Raw genomic sequence first — 22,422 nt, 5'->3', positions numbered from 1 at the left:
GTAATTTGCTGCTATCACTTCTCAGTTATCAGTTGAGATTTATGAACTGGCAGGAAAGCCCTCAGCTTGTTGTTTGTAATTCACTGGTTTTTAGTGTTTGTGTATTTCTGTTCTGTTTGGTTTTCAAGTACTTTGGGAACTATTCAATAAGATCTGCACTTGTGTATATATCAGAGCTTGTGTTTATATCATAAAGCCCTTTTGTCTCAAATATTCTGGGACGCTCCCATCCATGAAAGACCTCTCACCTTAATATAACTGAAGTAGCAAAATAGAATTTCTTCTTGATGCAGGAAAAACAGCCATATTAATTCTGATGTTTGTATTTTCTGTTCCCCCCAAATAACAGACATTTAAATAGTACACACCGTGTGAGAGAATATACCTTTTCCCCTAGGTGTTGAATTTAGCTATTAGAGACCAAATAGATGTGTAAACTGGTCAAATTTACATATCATAGGACCTAAAGAAAATGTAACAAGGTGTAAGATAAAATGGGTAGAGGGCATCTCATCTTAGAATCTTATCAAAGTGTAACTTACATCACTTCTGAATTTAGCCTTATGTTATTTAACCCAGCACTTTCAATCTTCCTTATTAAAAAAAAAGCCAATCTTTCTTTAAGAAATTTACACATTAATAACCCTGTGTTATCTTCTGTTAAATATTTTGATATTTCAGCTCTCTCCTATTACTAAGTTTAAATAATTTGTTGTCTCGTTTTCTTATTTTCCATTAGCATACTGGATCTCTTACACTGGGTGACAGGATGTTTTTGTTTGCACCTTTTATTGCTGTACCTCTACAGACAGGAATAATACATAACCCCAAATACTTACATACAGCAACTTGTCCTGCATTGTGGTCAAATAATTGTTTGTCTATCGCACACCAAAGTCTCCCAATAATTTTGTCTGTCAAACTTAGCCTAATTTCTGGTGCTGGCAGTTCCTGTTCCCTAAGAAAGGGGTAAGCAGTGATCCTTTAAAGGGACACAGTTGAGTCACATTTGGTCCCAAACTTTTGGTTCATGGATACAAACCAAACTTAGAGCCAGTAAATAAATGTTACTGAACAATAAACAAGCTCCACTCACCTGTTCTCTTTGTTGTATTTGTTATAAAAATAGACAAGTGGATTACACCTGGAGATATGCCTCAACTAGTTCATCTTTAGACTAAGTGGTTTAAGTCAATTAAAGGGGACAAATAATTATTGAAAATTTAATTTCTCAAAGGCAATACTGTGTGAACAGTACTGAACAACCACCTATATCAGTCTGAGAACACATAGAAAACCTTCCAACTTCAGGCCCCTTTTTCTGCAAATTACAACACTGCCATCTTAAATGGGTTGGGGAGTCTCAGATTCCCAGCCGTTGCATCTTGTGAGGTAGGTGTGGATTTTATTTACAGGATTTCCATGGAACTATTTGCATGCTTGACTGAGCCCTATGCAGAGCTAGCAGACTCAGTTAATTGCCACCATTTTGTCTGAATGTGCCAAACTTTTCTAGCTGCTAGCACTGGTACTCTTATTTTCTACACACATGTAATGTTAAACACAAAGCAGTTTTTAAAAAAAGAGGCATCTTACAATTTTCAAAACACCTTACATCCCCACCTGCCCCAAATTACTAAGTCTTGTAGTATAAAATAAAAGATGAAATGTCAGTGGTAGCCTAGCAGGCTCTTTGTCTGCAAAGATCATTGCTGAATTAAGACAGATAGCTCTAAGGCTCATCATAGTTACATGATTAATCTATTTCATAATCATAATAATCATCATCCATGTTTACACCTTCACTGGAGAGGTCATCAGTCTTCATTTTTTTTCTGACCTCTTTGCCTCGTTCAGCTGAGGAGAGGTGGTCTTCACACTGCTGCAGAATCTTTCTGGAAGACATCCAGCTTTCTCCTTGGCTTTCTGCTGGTGCTGCACACTGTCCTCCTCTGACATCTGTCCCTTTGGCCATCAGCGCTCTTCTGGTTCTCAAAAGGTCGCATGTGCAATTCCAAGGGTTTCCATCCAAATACAGGTACCTGAGACGAGGCAAATTTTCCAGGACTTTGCGATCCAAGGCAGATATCTTGTTGTTCCGTAAATTTAAAACCTGGAGCTGTTTCAAGTCCTTTAGCTCTTGTTCTCCGACATCCTGTATGTCATTTCCTTTTAGATCCAACCTGGCTAGAGTATCTGGAAGTCTGAAAGAAACAAAACAAGGTGAATATATTTATCTTACTGATTCTGCTGGTGTGATTATGCAGGGAGGGAAGCTGAAGGTTAGTCGAAACACATAGATAATAGGCCATCAGCCTTTGTTATCCACCATTTAAAAATTAAGTAAATAATGTGACCCACTGCGGAAGAGGTGTGGCCCTGGAACATTCTTATGCATAATTTTGGGCTTTATTTGTCTGAACTTTTACTTTGGGGTGATTTGTTAATTTAAGCTGTGGAGCCACCATCTTTTTGCCTTTGAATTGTTTTCCCCAAAGTATTACAGTTCTAATGTAAACTGAATGTATTTAATTAAAATAAACAGCTATTTTAGTCCTATTTGGAAAAAAGTATTTTATTCCAACTGGGCTTTCAATAAACTTAGAAGCAGATACATGGTGTCCCATGTCATAGACATGCATACGGCCAATTTATAGTAGTGCCAAACATAAAAAATCTAGAGAAGCCTAAGGACATGCTCACCTAGCTCTTCTTTGGATGATTTTGGTTGAAAATGTGTGCAATATGTTGCATAGATTAGAAAATTGGGGTGTAGGGAACGGGGTTTAGCATCAGCTTCAGAAATTGAGCACACCACGTAGGAAGAACCTGAAAAGAAATTGCCCTTGTATATGACAATATATTTTATTTAAAAAAAAAAAAGACAAGAAAAAATAGAAATGGCCCTTACCTGTTTTGTTAAAAAACACTTGAGTAACTGAACAAAATCTGATGGAGACAAGTTAGGTGAGGTAATATCTTTTATTGGACCAATTTCTCTCGGTGGAGGTACACACTTTCGATCTACACAGAGCTCTTTTCAGGTCTGGGGAAGAACACTTTGCTTGCTTCCCCAAACCTGAAGAAGAGCTCTGTGCAGCTCACAAGTTTGTATCTTCTACCAACAGAAGTTGGTCCAATAAACAATATTACCTCATCTACCTTGTCTCTCTCATATCCTGTGACCAACGTGGCTACAACAACACTGCAAACAACTATGTATGAAATATGATTTACTTTTCACCATATATGTTGCTTATTTACTTTTGTACTCAGTCACCTTGGACATGAAACTAGACTGGTCAGTTTCATTTTTTTTATACATATTATACATATATGATATGACTAAAGCGCTTATATTTCAGAAGCTATAATATTCATTTTTTATCTTCTATTTTTATCCCACTCTGTTGGTGAAAACTTTTTAATAAAGAAGCAAGTTAATTTGGCATAGAAATTTTGTTAATTAAATCAATCCTAAATTAATCCAAAAGACAATATACTATTCTGGTGCCCAACCTGCTGAGGTGAAGAGTGGCAATATGAGATTTAAAGGAAGTCTGTTACATATCATTTCTTTGGGAATTATAAAGAATTTTAACCGGAATTATTTATAACTGAGCAGCAACTCTCCACTAACACCAAATGTTGATGTGATAGTATATTGTACTGCAGTGATCTATCATTGAAAATAACTGAGGAGGTACCACTGGGATATTCAGATATAGAAGTATTTATTTGTGAGAGGCTAAATATTATACCATGGGCCAAAGCTTGCTGTTATACTGATGCAAATCTCCCCTTGACATCTGTGAGAATTTTGCATGAAATAAGGCTGTAAAATGTGGTCTTATGGTGCTAAACGACCCAGATGATACAATAATGGATTATTCCATATGCTTTGTACTGGTAAGATTTCAATCTTACCTTTTGCTTGTGTTACCAGGATCAAAATATTTGGAAAAAAAACATGATTTATGCTGGTAGTTGGTATGCATGTTGCTTTGACATACAATAAAGATAATGTGGAGTGAAATCCAGGTCCCACTGAAACAATTTAGCCATTGAGAATTTTGCCATTGTCTTCAGCGGGACCAGGATTTCACTCAAGGTCCCTACCCCAAAGAGATTACAGTGTAGGGCACTGATCCAGCAAAGATTTAAACACATGCTTAATTTAAGTCACATTGAAGTCAGGTTGAGTTTTTGTGGCCATATTGTTTGGTCTTAAGTAGTGTTTATTTTAAAAGAGTAACTGTGTTCAAGTATCTAGCTGATCCTACTGCTATCAGGAGATCCACACAGCATCAAAGGCTGACTTTGACAGCTATGCTGCAGCTGGAAGTGATATCTGGCTAGTTCTAGCATTCCCACCCCTTCCTGCAAGAGCTGATGGGGGGTGGGAGATGGGGGGGTCTCATCCAGTGCTGTAGCACCAGCAGCAAGAGCCTTGGAGGTAGTTGTATATGTTATGGGTGCAACTGCTGCTTAGGGCAATTTTATTCTTACTAACTTTTCCCCCCCTCCATCTGCAGGGAGTCTAGGGAGAGTTGGGAGTGTTCCCTTCTCCCTCATGTAGTCAAAGTCATGTTTCCTCCTTACCCATCAAACAGAGCAATGAACTGGTAGTATCCCTCCCCACTCTTGAGACTTGGTCAGGCAGGGGACAGAAACCCAGAGGCTTGCTCAATGAAAGTAACATTGCTGCTCTCAGGTGACCCATTTCAGAAAAGCATTTGTGCTTGGATCCACAAAGGGATGTAGGCATTGGAACACCTGAATTTTAGGTGCCTAGAAAATCACTGGAACAACATAGCAATCCACAAAGCCTGAGTGAGGCACCTAGGCTCCCTATACAATGCATGGGGAGACATAGGCCCCTAACAATGGGATCCACCTAAGCTAGCTAATGGGAGATGCTGATGAGAGGGGTGTCTGAAGCCCCACCTCTCTCACAGAGATAGGCACCTGGGTCTCTCCCTGCAGCCCAGACTTATCTCTGCTTGCTATTGAGATCTGGGCACGCATCTCCTGGAGTTGGGTGGCTTAGATAAGAATGAGTTAGGTATCTGCCTCACTCCACACAACATAGCTATGGGGAAGTAAGAGAGGCACAGTACCTCCCTTATGATCTTTAGCCCAGTAGTTAGGATACTCGTCTGGGATGTGGGAGACCCTCAATTCAAACCCTGCTTGATAAGAAGGAATTTGAAAAGGATCTGCTACCTCTCGGGTAAATGTTCTAACCACTAGACTATGGAGTGAGTCTCACTCTCTGACCCAATTAATATTTAATTAAAATTGAACAGCGTCAATATGAGAGATGGAGGGAGACCCATATAAGACTATCCATCCCATGGTCAAGGGGTTAGGACACTTACCTGAGAGTTGATTGATCTGTGTTCAGATCCTTTCTCCTCAGGCAGCTGTGGGCCATGAGCTAGGGCGCTCTCACATCCCAGGTAAGTATCCTACTCACTGGGCTAAAGGCAGCTGTTTGTTTTCCCTTTCCTCTATTAGGCTATTTTGTGTGGAGTTAGCCCTCTGAGGACACCTACTTGATCAGCTCTGCATGTGAATTAAGTAGAGAATTGCCTATCTTCTGCTGGTTCCTGGATCTCAGTGCGACTTAGTTTTCAGAGTAGCAGCTGTGTTAGTCTGTATTCGCAAAAAGAAAAGGAGTACTTGTGGCACCTTAGAGACTAACAAATTTATTTGAACATAAGCTTTCGTGAGCTACAGCTCACTTCATCGGATGCATTCAGTGGAAAAAAAAATGCATCTGATGAAGTGAGCTATAGCTCACGAAAGCTTATGCTCAGATAAATTTGTTAGTCTCTAAGGTGCCAAAAGTACTCCTTTTCTTTTAGCGTGACTTAGGTGGAAGACTGGCCCATAGATGCTTAGATTGAGGCAGCTGAACACGTGCCCAGTGGTAGAAACGTAGGCCCTACCAAACTTTTACTATAAAATCTTTGATGCCAAGTGAGTTCAGGTGCCTATGGAGTTATCTTATTATGGATTGCAGTAGCACCTAAAAATGGGAGTTATGCACCTAAGTACCTTTGTGCAGCTGGGCCTTAAGCAATTGCTTAAATCTCATTCAGCACATGCTACAGTATTGAACTGGGGCTACGGCCAGCTCTCTGCATAGTCAGACTTCCAGGATGGCAGCTGCTGTCATCCTGTCACTGTAGTACCATCACAGTCTTATTTTCGTTTTTTGTACATACGCTCAGGTACCAAGTGATGGGTGCACAAAATTAAACAATTAAAATATAATTCTGCTCATCCTCCACTTCTGTGTTTTTAAAGTGCTCCCTTAGAATTTATACTCACTGCAGAGTTAAAAATAAAAATTCCCAATATATCTTTAAAAAGTTATATTGTTAAAAGATTATAGAGTGCTCTTTCCTCTCCCTAAATTGTCTCTACTATATGTTGTAAAAATAAGATGGATTAGACAATATTGAATGCAATTACATAACTAGAAAGCAATAAACATTCCTATTAAGCTAGACTGAAATCAAACAAATTAACATGCCACTAAATCACTAATTATAAAATTCCTACCAAATACCTTCCAGAAATTTGATGCTAAAGGAGCTCTGCTGCAAGCGAAGTTTCATTACATTGTTTACTTTGCCCTGTCCATAAAATATAAAATGAAATGTAGTAGTTTAGTGGTGTTAAAGAAACTGATATTACACAGTTACATTGGTATGGTTTATAACATTGTATTATACAGGTATTTAGAACATAGGAATTGCCATACTGGATCAGATCATGGTCCATCTAGACCAATATCCTGTCTCTGACAATGGCCAGTACCAGATGCTTCAGAACAATGTGCAAAAACCCCAAAGTGGGACATTATGGAATATACTACCCAGAAGGCAGTTCCTTCCTACATTCTTCAATTAGAGGTTGGCTTATGCTTTGAAGCATGGGGGTTTATAAACCTTTGATGGTAATGGTCTCTTTCATTACTAACTGCTAGGTGACTCAAGATAATGACTGGACATTAAAGGCTCCCAAGCAATCTAGCCAGAACCAATAGTATGAGTCAGACAGTTCTCTTAAAATTTTAAATAAATGAAATGCTAGTGTTTTTTCATGCACAGAACAACTACTGATGGCAATAGGAATTTTATGCAGACATCAGGGAAAGTAAGTTTCCATAAACTTCATTGTATCTTTTACTGTCTCTTTAACCACATTCATGTGTACTAGCAGGACTGAATTTTGCTGTAAATAAAAATAAAATCTTTGTGAAGGTACTCTGGTGCAAAAAGGGCCAGATCTACAAGGGGATTTATGTGCCTCAATCTGAGGTTTAGGCACCTAAGTCCCATTCTTTAGGCACCATTGTGATCCACAAAATCAGCTGCCACTTAACACTGTAGGCACCTAACTTGGTGCCTATGTTTTCGGAATCAGAGTTCCCTAATTGCCTAAGTTTCTGCCCCTGGGCACATGCACTGCTGACTCAGGCAGGCTCTGGGACACCTAAACCCCAGCGCAATCTGCAAACCATAGGAAGATGGGCAGAGAAATCCCACTCAGGTGGGCATGTTCTGAGCATGCCTCATTCTAAACAAAAAGACCAGGGTGGAGAAGGAAGCCTCCCTTGTAACCTTTAGCCTAGTGGTTACTCACTTAAAATGTGGGAGACCCCTTGTTCAAGGACCCCCCTGTGCTTGAAAAAGAGAAGGGATTTGAACAGGTGTATCCTACCACTCAGGTAAATGCCCTAACAACTAGACTATAGAGTCATTCTGATACTGTGGTAATAAAAAGTGGACTGGCTTCAACACGAAAGATTGCGAGAGACCCACAGCAGACTGTCCCATAGTCCAGCGGCTAGGGCACTCACCTGAGAGGTGACAAATTCTTGTTCAAATTCCTTCTCCTCATCAGGCAGAGAGGGGAATTCAACCAGGATCTCCCACATCCAGGGTGAGTACCCTGACTGCTGAACTAAAGGTTATGAGGGATCCACAGATCCCTGCCTAAATACCTACATAGGACCCAAGTAACTATTAACTTCAATTGATTAAGTTTGCTGCAGATCTTTTAGTTGTTAGGGAGAAGGGTTTCCTTCCCACACCCACACACATCTGTGGAGCAGGCAGGGGGAGAGTTTAAGTGAACATATGGATGTCCCAAAATCAATGAGAAATGCCATGGACTTCAAGGCAATTAAGGAGAGTCCTGGAGGGGGTGACTGATGAGGGAGATTACCCACTGAGTCAGCCTTAACTCCAACAAAGAAGCCCTAGTAGCTTAGCAGGGGCATGATAGAGCAGCCTCGCATACTGATGGAGACCAAAAACTGCAAAATGAACGGCGGGGAGGCAGTAGAGCTGCTGTTCACCCAACTTCCACAATTGCAATCCCATTTCTGCCAGGTTAGGCAGCATGCAGAGAGAGAGATGATGACCTTCATTTACCAGCTGTCTTCAGATTCACTTACCTTAATGGAATAGAAATAAGCAGGTTTTGTTCCAATGCTAGGTTAGATAGCTGTGCACACGCATGAAGCGCTCCAGCCTCGAACGTGCTGACAGTGTTATTGTCGAGAAACAAATGCTTGAGGTCTCGTAGATCCTGAAAGCCCTGGGCTGTCACTCTCTGAATGAAGTTATTGCTACAGTCAAGTTTCTGTAGTCTGGCTGATAGTTTGAGTGGCATGGTTTGGAGGTGATTCCTGGACAGCTCCAGGGTGGTTAAGTTAGGAAGAAGCTGGGCACCATCAACTGATGAGAGCTGATTTTCAGAGAGGAAAAGCTCAGATAGGTTTTCCAGGTGTTTCATGTCTCGAAATCTTATCATTTTGAGTTGGTTTCTCTCTAGTTTTAATGAAAGCAGGGACTTAGGCAGGTTAAGAGGGACCTTGGTCAGAAGGTTGCCAGTTAACCTGAGAAATTGTAAATGTTGGAGTGGTGCAAAGAAGCTGCCTGAGAAAGAATGTAGTTTGTTATTCTCCATACTCAGATACTTCAGTTTGGGAAGCTTAAGTGGCCCTGACACAGATTCCATATTATTACCATCCAAAGTCAGAGTCTGTAAACTGCAAAGGGAGGAAAGTGTGCTGAAAGAGACTGCCAAAATCAAGTTGTTTTGAATGTCAAGCACCCTTAATTTCTTTAAACCTTCAAAGTCCGACTCATGCAGAACACTAATTGAATTGTCACCAAGTTTTAATACTTCAAGGCTGGATGGGAGGGAAGTGGGTATGCGCCTTAGTTTATTCTTCCAGAGTTCCAGGATCTTCAAGGTGCTCAGATCTTTGAAGGTGTTATCTTCTACTGATTCTGTTCCACTGCAAGACAGGATAAGCTCTTCCAGGCAAGATATTCTGCTGAAGTCAGAGATCTTAAAGAAAAAAGAAAAAAACAGAACAAATTAATGTGATAATATATTATCCAGTTTATGGAACCTCCTTACTAGCTTTTACTTTTCTATATGATCTGACTATTGCTAATGTTTATTCCTACAATATGATTAATGATGAACTGCAGAGAAAGCAACAGACAATAAATACAGATATTATTGTAGCCATGTACATTTCAACTGCTGTTTGTCTGCAGTTCTGGAATGCTACTTTATTATTTAGATCCAGTTTGTGGCTGGCTCTGTGCAGATGCAGATGTTTGGGACAATGGGAGATAAATAGCATTCCTTGCACTCCTGGATAGGGTAGCCCAGTGCATGTTCATGACTAGCATCAGAACAGGCACAAGTCACTGTAATGGATGGGGTTAAGGTAGACCCCTGTCCCTCTCTCCCATTTGCTGGCCAGCAGAGCTGCCTGGTGCAGATAGAAGTGCATACTCCATCCTTTCCTAGAGCAGTGATGCTGTCCAGAAGCCGGAGGAGGAGATAAGTCTCATCACACACCTCCCTACCATGAGCTTTGGCTGTGAACCACAATCTAGCCCTCAGTGTTTCAATTTTATAAAACTTACATTTTGAGATGGACCCAAAGCAAAACCCCAGATCCAAGCTCTCTGAACTTGAGGGCAGTTTAGATTTGAAAATGAATGTTCCAGCTCGTGCTTATCTCTACTTCCACTGAATTTTCATAAGTCAGAAATAAACAGATGTTTATCAGTGGTAAATGAAGCTTAGATGCGGCTGTGAATTTCATAAGTAGGATAATGCTGATTATTTTATTATTTTTCTTCTTTAGTGGAGATCTCTCATTTACAATGCTCTTTTTGTATGCTGAATTAACGAGACTTAAATTACTGTGGCAGTTCCCCTTAACATGGAGATATGAGAAGCAATTGAAAAAAATAATCCAGGAATTCTCAGAGAACACTGATTTCCTTAAGCAATGGTGCTGAGTAGCTTTAAAAGCTTGAGTAACACTACAATGCAACGTAAGGTGTTCGATTTTTAAGAATGAATTTAGTGGGATTAACCAAAAAACCCTTCAGACTAAGAACTACATCCTGCCCTAGTGTACAAGGGGGAAGTATGAGGATAGTTGTCTTTCTCCTTGCTCCACCCATGCACACAGCAGAGATCTCACTATAGTACTCAAGAGCACTAGAGAGAGGTGTCTGGCTAATTCTACACATGCACATCATTTTTCCAAATGACTCACTAGCTAGAGGCACACTTTGCTCCTACTCAGAGGAACAGCAAAACATGCTCCACAGCACATCCCCCTGACTCTTCCCTGACAAATCCTGCCTTGGCCAATAGGAATTGTTTGCAGAGGATATACTGGATAGCATCTGTGCTCTCTCTTCTTTGAGCCTGCCAGGACAGGATACAGCCATACAGCTTCATTGTGAATCTTAAAGTAAAGCAGTTATCAGAAAAATGGCTGTAACCATGCACCATTTTACTCAATATATCTGATCCCTGTGTGTCCTTGAGTCATATCAGTTTACTTTACCTCCAAAATCCAAGTTTTACTTCTATTAACAACACAGAGTGACACTTTATACAGCTATGGAAGGGTGAGCCAGATTTTATATTGCCTCTGCATTCTCATCAAAATTGTCAACTAGCTTCTAACTGCTTAGGATTGATCTTCCAACTGTGTCTCTTGCAAAGTCATTCCTTGACTTTAGAAATTTCATATGGAGTCATTGAAAAAGTATAAATACGGAACCTTTCCCATCAACCCCATTTTAATTTAGTGAGTATGTTACCACCACAAAATAGCCTGTTCCCTTAATCAAAAGGAGTACCATTGAAATAAATGGCATTACTTAGATGAGCAAGGACTACTTGTGTGTCATAAGGGTTTATGGAGGCCCTTCATGCTGAGATCAAACTAAATCTGAACTTTCATAAATTTGACATATCTGGTCTGTTTGTCTGGTCCAAGTGAACTTTTTCCTGCTTTTGCTAAGTTGATTACTTTAGATCTCTAAGAGGCTTAATTTTCATCTTATTAAGTGAGAGAGTTAAGTATTTTTTATTTCTTTTCAATGCACAGACCTTCATTCTCTGATGAAAGATATTATGGTTCTTAATATAGATTATTATAATTTTCTTTTGCATCCATTTAGTATGCTTTGGTAGTATCATTCTCTGTAGTTCTATTCCTGACACTTACACATGTATCCTTTTTTGCAGTCACCAAACAAATGAAAGTCAATAAGCCAAGACATATTTGAAATAATATCAGTTTCCTCTGGTACATGGTGTTTCTTATTGTTTAGCTAGGCAGACTTTAATTTGAAGTGACACTGTCAACAAGTTTGAGGTCAAAAATTTAGATCTTGTGAAAACAAGGATTTACAAAGCTTTATATGAATAAAAACATTTTCATTATTACTTTTATGTCAGTGGAAACAAATTCTTCTTAAACAGTTCTGAGCAGTATGGGCCAAGAACAACATCATGCTAGTAGATGCAAACAATAAATTAATCTAATTAGAAATGGTCATAATTAAAATGAAAGCAATCAGTCTAGAGTCACTGTTCAAGCTGAGCAAAATGCAGAAGGTGAACAAACAGCATAAACGATTAAATGTACATTCAATTTTTAAAAAATTCTTTGTTTCAATAAAGTGAGAAAGATAAGGAATAAAAAAAAGTTAGCTTTCTTTTAAAGCTGCCATAGAAAAAAAGCATGTTTATTTTAAATATGGGAATTCAGACCCATATCCTGTAAACACTTACATATGCGCCAAATGGGATTACTCACATATGTAACTTTACATATGTAAATTTAAGCACATGGGCATAAGTGCTTAGAGAATCAGGGCCTAAGTTTTAGTTTAAACAAAGTTTGTCACATGGAAAGAAAAGTGAAATATATACTGTATGTAGTAGCTCAGAGTAATCCTAATTAAAGAGACCGGATAATTACAGCCTGATAGAATAAAGATATTTATACCATATTCCTTGCAAACCTAATAGTAAATGTAAGGCATTCTGATTGTTCAGCTCAGGAAATTTATAAAAGGACAAAGGGCCTTATCAGATGGTTTCAGGTGTAGTTTGCTGGCATTTATTTCATTACACTGCAACATAGTTGAGTGTCTTACATGTTCACCGCAAACATTTAAATGTCTCATAAAAAATACCTGTGTTCTTGAAAGGCATAGTCCAAGTCTGCTTTGCTACTATTAAGTGAATACTAGTCGACAGAAATGGGCAATTAAACTGATAAAGAGCGATCAATTTTTCTTACTTGTCTTGAAATGTAAATACTATTTTTCTTTCACATGTATTTTGTTATATTTCTTAATAAAGAGCAAACAGACATGTTTGCAGAAGGAATTAATTAACTGGGCTATATTACTACAAAAGTATACAGGTAAGCTTTGACTCTTCTAGATTTTGGATCTATGACAAAGGAATTTGGGGGATTAATAATGGCTGGGAAACAGCAAAAGTGAACTGTACGATATGGCTAAACTGCAATATTACTCTCAAAATAGAGTTTATTTAACAGTCTGAGCAACAGGAATCCCAGACATTGCTCCAAAGAAATTATTAGCCCAGTTTATTGAATCCTGAGAATAAAAGCAAAATATGAACCTCAATAAAAATGTATCTTTTAAACAGACAATTTCTTAGGAAGTTATTCTTACACAATTGGCACATACAGCGTGTAAAATGCAGATGGTTTTATTTCCCTATTTTCTATCCATGTAAGTTGGATTTATTATAGCAATATTTTTGCAGTGGGACTAAAGAGAAGCTACTCCAGAATGTGCCACAATAAAGCATCATGTCGTACTGACTTTTGTACAGAACTACCGGAAATCAGTAATGCCTAGTGAACCTCAGAATGAGCTGAGTCATACTCTTAACCTCTTACTGCTTATGACCACCACAAAAATGAATAGGTAGCAACTTTATTTTTAAATTGCTCTTGTTTAGTAAGATCATTTAGGGCCCAATTTTGCTTTTATTGACATCAAATGCAAAAGTCATGATTGACTTCAGAAGTGCAGGATCAGGCCCTGAGTCGTCAAACCCTCACTATGCCGTTTTTAATAGTAGATGTACTATTCACAGGAAAGTACTGCCGTTATATTCATCACAGAAATTTCTCTGATTTTGTTAAGCCTCTTGACTTAGCTAAAGAAGGAATTAATTGCATTTAAGAGAATGCCATTGCTACTAAGTGAAGATATAAGGTAGCTCTTGAAGTCAATGGGAGTTTGACTGTTTAAAAACTGATTAAGATTTGGCTCTCTTTTATTGATTATAAAATGTATATATGTAAGATCAACATCATTAATCACATAAATCAGCCAAGCAATACAAACAGGGGGTCAGATACCATGGTTATGGAAACAACAACAACAACATAATAATAATTTATAATTAGTAGTAGTAGTAAAGAACAGGAAAAACAAATACAGACCTGGCACAATTGTACCTAACCATTAGCAGCTGGAATAAACCTCTCACTTTGAAGTCACCACCATGTAGAAGCATAATGGATCGTTTGATTTAAATTGAAAATGGAAGTTATTTAAACTGGGATTTATCCTACCTGGAGGTGTTTGATTTTGCTGTGGCTGATGTAAAGCCGCCTGGTGGTAGCAGGAATCTCTCTAGGTACCTGTAGGACCCTGTAGCATTGCACTGACTGTGTAGAGTCACAATTGCATCTTCTGGGGCAGGTGGTACTTAGACCATTGTAAAGAGGAAACAAAATGAGTAAAACATAAGACAAATGCATCTTCCAAAACAGGAACTCTGAAACCATCCCTGTTAACAGCAACACAGTGTGAATTTAGGTACCAGAAGTCCTTTTATACCATGAAATCTGATAAAAGGATATTATGACTGTGTGCTTTGTCTATGGGAGAAGGCAGCAAAAACAATACCTTAATTTGCCTGGGTTAAAGTGTTAGCAAGCATTACAAAGAGTGAGAGGCTTAAACAATGATAAGGGACCTTTATATTTGTAGGCCTGTGAAATTAGTGTTATTTATTGCCTGATGTCTAATCTGCAAACATCCATATTATCTGCAGTTTCCTAGTTTTGTTAAATGTGACACCATAGAATTAGTGGAAAAAAGATAAAGAGCTGTTTTATAGTGGGCTATAAAACCTCTGTATCTTCTGTGACCCTGTATTTAAAACATTAAAAAAAACACTCCACCCAAAACAGATACTGAAGCCTTTTTTTCCTTCCTTCACATTACTTACATGAGAACAAGTAGCTTTTTTTTTTTAAAAAACACACCAAATTAACTTCTGAACTTTTTGATGCAGTTCAGTGATGCTGGATGGTACAAGTTCTTTTAAAGTTTGATGAAAATAATATTTTTAATTACATTTTGGTTTGCATTAACTATAATGTGGAGAAAGTTGCCTCATTCTTTTGTGAAACATTTTAAAGCTTTTACCACATTTCCAGTGGTATAGGACCAAGAAAGTGTTCATAATTTAAGGCCCAGTTGTCTCATCGCAGGTGGATAGGAGCTAAAGAGGAAGACTCTGAGCTTCCTCGTATGGAGTTTTCTCCCCAGTTGTTCCGTGCTCCCTGCAGAACAAGCTGTGAGGACAATTCAATAACTTTTGGCTCTGGGATCCATAAGGAGCTATGTTTTGAGTAGTATTGCATTCCTGCTTTGAGCTCTGTAGGCTGGTGCAAGTGAGGGGGAACAATTTGTAAGTCTTTCCCCCTGTTCTGAGAGCCAAGATCCATCCTTGGCCCATTCTCCCTCCACACAGAGGAGAGGAAAATCCATGTCTGGTATTCCCCTCTGTATGTGGATCTTGAGTGGGCATGATCAGGTCAATGGCGTATTCCTTAATTTACCTACTGTAAATTCTTCTTGTCAACAGCGGAAACCTCATCCTCATCTGTAACAGGGTCTTTGTTTTTTCTCTTGCCTCAGTATTACCCACAAAAGTCTTTATAAACTATAAAATGATAATGTTTGTGAGCGGTAATCCATTAACAGCCACAGAGACAAGTCTACAGAAAAAGTAGCACTCACGCAGTGACAATGCAAATTTCCTCACCCTGCTCCAGCCAGTATGGCTCAACTCTGTTTTTGGAGGGACTGTGGGCCCAATCCTGCTCTCACTGAATTCAGTAGCAAAATTTCCCTTTACTTCAATGGAAGTAAGGTCTAGAAGTGAGAAAGTCAGTCTCAATAGACAATTCAGTCCTTGGCTTCTCTCCTGAAGCTGCCAAACTGCTGTGTCAACTAAAAGTGTGTGAAGGGTTTAAAAATTTTGTGAAGAATTTCATTAATTTTTCATCCATTTTATTTCACCTGTTTTCAGCACTTCACAATATGGAGGCACACTTCACTCCAGACACACTGTCATATTATATTCCACATACTGACTGAGAAATTCCATTCAACTTTCTTATGCCCTTTTGACTGGGGTCAGCAGGTCACTGAGAACTCACTCACTGACTAGGAAATTGCCCTATATATTTATGTGTGCCACATACATTACAGTGCCAATGGCATGTTGGGAGACAGTTGATTATTTTATATATAAAAAACAAACATTGCAAATATAAGTATATTTTATACCCTTACAGTTTGACTAAATCACAGTGGGTTTTCACCAGGTCCCCACAAGGCATGTGTCTTACCTAAGAACTATCTTCCTGCCAATTTTTCATGTTTGTACCACAAAGCAACGAGGCACTAGAACTTTATAAAAATGTCTACAAACAATTCTTATCATGAGAAAAGTGTATATATATTTACCCTTCACTTTGAAAAACAACTAGCCCATTTTTGCTCAAAATTACTTTTTTTTAAAAAGCATCCTCAGAAAGAGACCAGGCAGGACAATTTCAGCCCCAAAGTGAAAGTTTTTGGAAATTATACACAAATGAAACAGACCTGTTAGACTGGAAACATTCAACCTTAATTAAGATGAAAGAAAAAGACAGCAATTATTGCCTTTTATGCCCTGAGATATCTATGTTACTTTAGCTCCTTAGCACAGGTGTGTTCCACAATGTTAAGAGTTCACTACTTATTCAGTTTCTCTTTTAATTTTGGGGAGAAGGCAGAGGATGTGATAATTCTTTCAAAATGTTAACAGTGCAATTAATGCTGAAGAGTCTCACCAAGGTGTTGGTGTGTATATGTCTGTATACTGTAGTGTTTGTTCTGGATCGTTTCAGCTTGTGCTCTTAGTCTGTTAGTCCTTCGAAGAAGAATAAAAAACTATTTATTTTTATCATACAGTGAGGACAATGCACACCAATATAAAAGTAAGAATACTAATTAAGGTTTATAGAACATTATCCAATCTCTAGCAACGATGTCATTGTCCTATGAACCACTGAAATGTATCGTCACATCCTGTTTATTTCCATGTTCAGAGCTTTCAGCAGTGATGGTAGAAATGCTATGTGTAGATTAGATCAAGGGAAAAATAAGGTAGCTGATTATATTCTCCTGTGGACATGTATGTATAAGTCCACACAGAGGGAATAAAAGCACATCCTTCGATGTATGTAAGTTATCCAGGAATCCTCTTGAAGATCAGGCAGGGAGATTAAGCAATTCTTGATAAAACTAAAGGGCTGCAAACTTAAACCAATAAAAGGAAATATTTCTTTCTGCCATACATAGCCTGTGGAATTCACTGCCACCTGGAAGCTGTTAAAACAGATGCCATATCTGGAGTTTTTAAAAGCTATTGATATTTTGACCATTAACAATTTCTGATGCTAAGTAAGCTAAATGATAGCTAAAAGGTATTAAATCTCATGCTTCAAGGATAATCTGATCATCTGAAGGGCTTGGGGTGAACCACCTTTCCCTATTCACATGTATACTGATAGGCCTAATTTTTTTCCAGACAGAAAATGACATCAGATTGATTTGGCTGCTTATAACTGGGAATGTCCATTTGATGGAGCTGGTGTTACACTGAACACATACTGGCCTTCCATAATTGCTACTGGAGACCTGAGGATCTTCCTACTTTACATCATCTCCACTTGAGGTGCTGAGTTGAAGCCAAGCACACTACCTTTAGGGCATTCCCAGCACCTACTAAACCCAGGGTCAGGAGATGAAATAAGCCTATTTCTAAAACAGCCTTGTAAAACAGGCATAAACATAAACCAGTTTATGCAGAAAGTCTTGTCTGACTTTTGCAATAGTGATTGATCAAACTAACAGCATCTTATTTGTCCATTGAAAGCTCTCCTTGGGTGAGTAGAATTTGCAAAGAAGTTTTAAGGCAATCATTCTAGCATATTTTGGTGCAGATTCTTGTTCCTTACTTTTCCTAAAAAGGTCAAAGAACCCTGGTAAAATAGTAAAACCTCTCTTTATAATGACATGTACTTCAAGCATTTTTAGCAGGTGATACCCTTTCACTTCTGGTGAGTTAGTTCAAATATTGACATAGGTCACCATTGACAAGGATGTTTATGATCTGATATGAGTATTTGTCAACCTCAAAATATCATCCCAGTCTGGCACATATAATTTAACAATGAATGTTTCTGCTCAGGGATTCAGTGTTACTGGTGCTAATCAGAACTAAAGTAACTCCAATTAAGCTAGAGTTACACCACTGTAAAAACAGTGTGAAATATGAATAAGGTTCAAAGTTCTTGGCCTCTCACTTTCTTGTGCAGCAAATGTAATTCCTGCTACCCCAAATTAATAAAGGGAAACTTTAATGGTATATCATTAATTAATTTGATATTTATTGCAATGATTTAATCAAAAATAATTATTTTAGGTATTAATGTGAACTCTGCTTTCAGTAACTGGACTATTATTTAGATGTGCTATCTATCAAAGATGATCCTATGAAAGATCATTGTCATATCTGTTTTTCTCATGGAAGTCCAACATGTCTCCACAAAAGCAAATACCTTTCTTTCTAAAAAAACTGTCACTTGATGTTTATCTCTCATCAGAATCAGGGATAGGAGTCAGGGGACTGTACCTATAAGCCAAGCAGGAAGATGTGAGTTAAGCTAAAGGGTAAATAAACAGCTCAGAAATTTCTAATGTGTAAGTAACTCCACTGGCTCAGTAAATTGTGCAATTTTGTGATATCACATTAAGAAAGTAAATCAGTAGGGGCCATTTAATGCCAACAATTTTTATGCAGAACTCGAGATTGCTTTCAGTGGGGAGTAAAACTGAAAGCATGATATTCCCCACACTGATGTTTCTGTTAAGAAGAATGACAGCACCCGTAAACTGTCATTATGTTCAGTCACAGGAAAATAGTACACAGTATGTGATTTAAATCAAAAACTAAAATTTTCAAATCAAAACCTGCTGACCACAGAAATCCAGTTCTGGCTCTTCATGTTGAATATTAAAAATAACTGTGTTTATAAAATATAATTGGGATGTGAAGGTTCATAGCCCTGTGCCAAATCAGGCATATCAGGGAGTTGAATGTGGCTTTCCATATCACTCTCCCTCCATTTGTTTTGGTTTGTTTATTTTTGTTTTTTATTTAAAAGAATTCAAAAGGTCTTGGTTTAATTCCTCATCTGAATGAATGAAAGTAAAGGTATCTGTGTAAAGTCTAGAAATGTACTGTAGGAAACCTTTTTGAGAGAAAAAAGGTGGTCCTATCCTATGACTATGAAATTATGGAATTATCTCTGTGTAAAAAGAGACGCAAAAGTATTAAACATTTCTTCATAGAAGAAATAAGTGTACTGTTACATCCAAGGAACTATCCAAGGTTAGCAAGTCAATAAAAGGGACTCAAATAAAGAATTCTCATTGAGTCCATAGATTGACAAGCATTTAAAATGTGAAAATCCACTAAGTCTCACTTTTGCAACAGAAGTTTTTGATAGCTACACCTTAAAAATATATGGCCTCATAAATGTTCGTGTGGATGGAGGCATTTTCCCCCATAAAGTGCTTCACAGAAGCACATTTTCGTCACTTAGCCTAATTACATTTTTATGGTATGAGATTCTTGTTTTATCTTCTCAAGGTTTCTTCCATGTTGATAATGCCAGCACCCAATCTTTGCTTCCCCTTGAAGCTGGAATCAAGAGTCTGTACTCCTGCAACTGTACAACTACACACAATTAGAGTAAATGAACTGTTTCAGTAAGTTAGCACTAACCACACAGAAGGTGGTCTTGACATATGCATATGCTGCAGAGGCATCTATAGCTGGGCACTCAGCAATTACAAAAGTTTCCAGAGGAGCTGACCTCCATGTGAAAACACCATGGTCCTGATTCTATGCTGCCCTGCACCTTGGGTAGACATTTAAAGCTGAGAAAAGTGTGTGTAAACCTCTAAAAGCCTGCTATGGTCTATCTGAGCTAAGCTTTATGCAAGAATAGGGGAAGTAGGGGGGAGGAGAGAAAGTGGCTTTACATCACCTATATACCCCTATATTATGGGGCTGTCCAGGAACCTGCTTGACCTCTGCAATACATTAAAGTAGCCACAGGGCTGCTCTAATTTATGTTTGTTTTCCCACAGGCTCTTTAGTCTAGCAGAGAAAGGTGTAACACAATCCTTTTTAAGTCCTTTAAAACTGACGTGCTGAATCAGATTTCTTTGAAATTTGGTGTGCCTCAGAAAGGTGCAGGGTAAGGTTAGTGACCTAATTTTTTGGGTCAAATGAGCTAGGGGTTGTGGAGATATAAACTCTGAAAAAATTGTCATCTTTCAAAAAGTTTCCAGGTGATTTTTGTTTGTTTGCACAGAACTAGAGATAAAACTATTGATGTGATGTGGATCAAAATGGTTTCAATCTGTCAAGCATTACTCAAGGGAGTGCATACAGTCCATTAAATCTTTGGGGGTCCCAAACTGAGAAGGTTTTTTAAGAACATTTTCATGTTTTTCCTTGTGTAGATGTGCAGTCTGGATTACAATGCACGTGCACCAATAAAGAAAAAAAACCATGAGATGATTTCCAGGCAGCCTCTTTATGCTTACACGGGTAGTTTGAGAGACTGTTCCAATGCCATTGCCTTTGGCAACACCCCACTACTGATGTTTCTATTCCGAACCTTTGTACACCAGTGCAATAAAGATATAACAACTCATGTTGCTTGCTACAAGTTGTCGCCATTATAATATAACATGTTTTGGGTTTATTTTGTTTGTTTTTGTGGGAAGGTTTACAATGAACACAGCAAAATAGTCAGCAGCCAACCAAAACCAGTCTAAACAAAATCTTTGTTGTATCAGGTCCGGAGGAGCCAGAGACAGAGAACTGTGGGGCAGAGGAGGATGCGGATAGGGAAGGGGGTTGCAGCTGAGGAGGGGGCAGGAAATGAGGACAGGTGGCAGGTGAGCTTGGATTGATTGTTCAAGAAAATCTGTATTTTATTAGCCCCTGGGGAGCCAGGGGTGTCAAGTGGCTACTGTTAGGGGTCTTATTCCTTCACCCACTTACTTCCCTGGTCCTTCTCGCATGAACAGAGAGCAACAATACCCGAAGTCCAAAGGTGCAAACAATTCCATGTTTATTGGGGTGAACTTCCAGCAAGCATGATTCCAGTTTCCTTCCTTAGTGTCCCCCTTCCCAGCTCTGACACCAGAGAGCCTTACAACTGTGTCCCTGTTCCCATTCCTGCCCTTAGCCAAACATGATTCCAATTTCCCCACCCCCATTCCCTGTTCCCATTTCCCCCCTCCACCCCACTCACTTCCTGATTGACTGCAGATTATATAGTAAAATTTGAGTTCTGCTTAGCTATACCTTAACCAATCATTTTCCTGAAATGTAACTAAACAATCCTAACATATTGTAACATGATTATGTAACCAATTATATCCCACCACCTTAATTAGTTTACACCCAGCAAAATTAATTATACAGTAGACAGAAACAATCACAGAACCAGACAGAGATTATACAGACAAACAGTAGGGAAATGGGGACTACAATGATAGAACAACAAAGAAATGGGGATTTCACATCCCAGCTATTGATAAGTGAGTTCTTGCCAGACAGGATGCTATCAAACTAAAGGAGTACTTGTGGCACCTTAGAGACTAACTAATTTATTTGAGCATAAGCTTTCGTGAGCTACAGCTCAGCTTATGCTCAGATAAATTGGCTGGTCTCTAAGGTGCCACAAGTACTCCTTTTCTTTTTGCGAATACAGACTAACACGGCTGTTACTCTGAAACCTATCAAACTAAGTTTCCTTTTACATCTTCTAGGTACTTCCCTTTCTCTGGAGGTGATAGGCACTATCAGGACAGGATTGTATTCCTAACAGGCCAATAGCATCTTCTTTCAATGTGACTAGTTTGGAAAGCGAGGATGTGACCGTTCACTTTTCAGCTTATGGCTGCGTCTGCTGCTTAGCCAAAGATCTTAGCCTAAGCACAGGGCCTCAGACTGTCATAGTAAGAGAAGGACCTTACACTGGCAGACAGTGATTTTGATTCTTTCTTTTATACCCCTAACTAGCCAAATGATAAGAATACACCTAAATTCTTAGCGTATAGGCCTTTACAGACAGGCCTGAATATCTATATCCTAACAGCTACTTCCTGATCTTGTGGGAGGTTAATGTGGTGTATCCAAACACACTTAGTGCAGAAGTTTGGAATGACAATGCAGGTACCTTGACTGCTGAGGGAAAAGAAATCCATGTACTGCCAAGCTTGCCATGGTGTGGATGCTGGGTGATTCCTTGAAAGATTGCAGGAGAGCAAGGAGTATACCATGATATGGGAGCTGCTGATTACAGGTTGATTTGAGTGAAGACAGGTGGCCTGCATTGGCATCATGTTTTGCCCACTCTGCAGCATCTACCTGGTGACTTAAGAGGTTTGTGATCTGCCAGACACTGTGGTGATTCACTCAGGCAGAAATTATCTGGGCCTAATTCCTGATGTACATGTCATATAATCTATGAGGTCAGAGTTGAACAGCATCAGACATTTGTGTCCAGGAGCTGTTTTAGTTTTCTCTGATTTGGCTGAGCATCTGAATAATTACTGCAGTAAAAATATAAAAGTTATTAAT

At 38.7% G+C, this 22,422-nt stretch overlaps 1 protein-coding gene across 1 annotated transcript; it reads right to left on the bottom strand.

The window, feature by feature from the left end:
• Positions 1–1,756: 1,756 nt before the first annotated feature.
• On the bottom strand, positions 1,757–14,170 carry LOC141983969 (nephrocan-like). Its single transcript, XM_074946926.1, has 3 exons — positions 13,982–14,170; positions 8,477–9,378; positions 1,757–2,204 (listed from the first exon to the last, which is right to left on the bottom strand). The coding sequence occupies exons 1-3, from the start codon at positions 14,168–14,170 to the stop codon at positions 1,757–1,759; spliced, it is 1,539 nt and encodes a 512-aa protein (XP_074803027.1).
• Positions 14,171–22,422: the final 8,252 nt, after the last annotated feature.

Source organism: Natator depressus, chromosome 3, assembly GCF_965152275.1.
Source record: "Natator depressus isolate rNatDep1 chromosome 3, rNatDep2.hap1, whole genome shotgun sequence".
NCBI lineage: Eukaryota > Metazoa > Chordata > Testudines > Cheloniidae > Natator > Natator depressus.
Note: the sequence above shows the minus strand (reverse complement) of the source record. Positions and strands in the feature narration are given on the sequence as shown.

Excerpts from the sequence above, each read along its gene's own strand:
- LOC141983969 (XM_074946926.1), bottom strand. The coding sequence starts at position 14,170 with ATGCATTTGTCTTATGTTTTACTCATTTTGTTTCCTCTTTACAATGGT. Across the intron at positions 9,379-13,981 it reads GCAAAATCAAACACCTCCAG|ATCTCTGACTTCAGCAGAAT; the intron begins GTAGGATAAATC and ends TTTTTCTTTAAG. Across the intron at positions 2,205-8,476 it reads CTTATTTCTATTCCATTAAG|ACTTCCAGATACTCTAGCCA; the intron begins GTAAGTGAATCT and ends TGTTTCTTTCAG.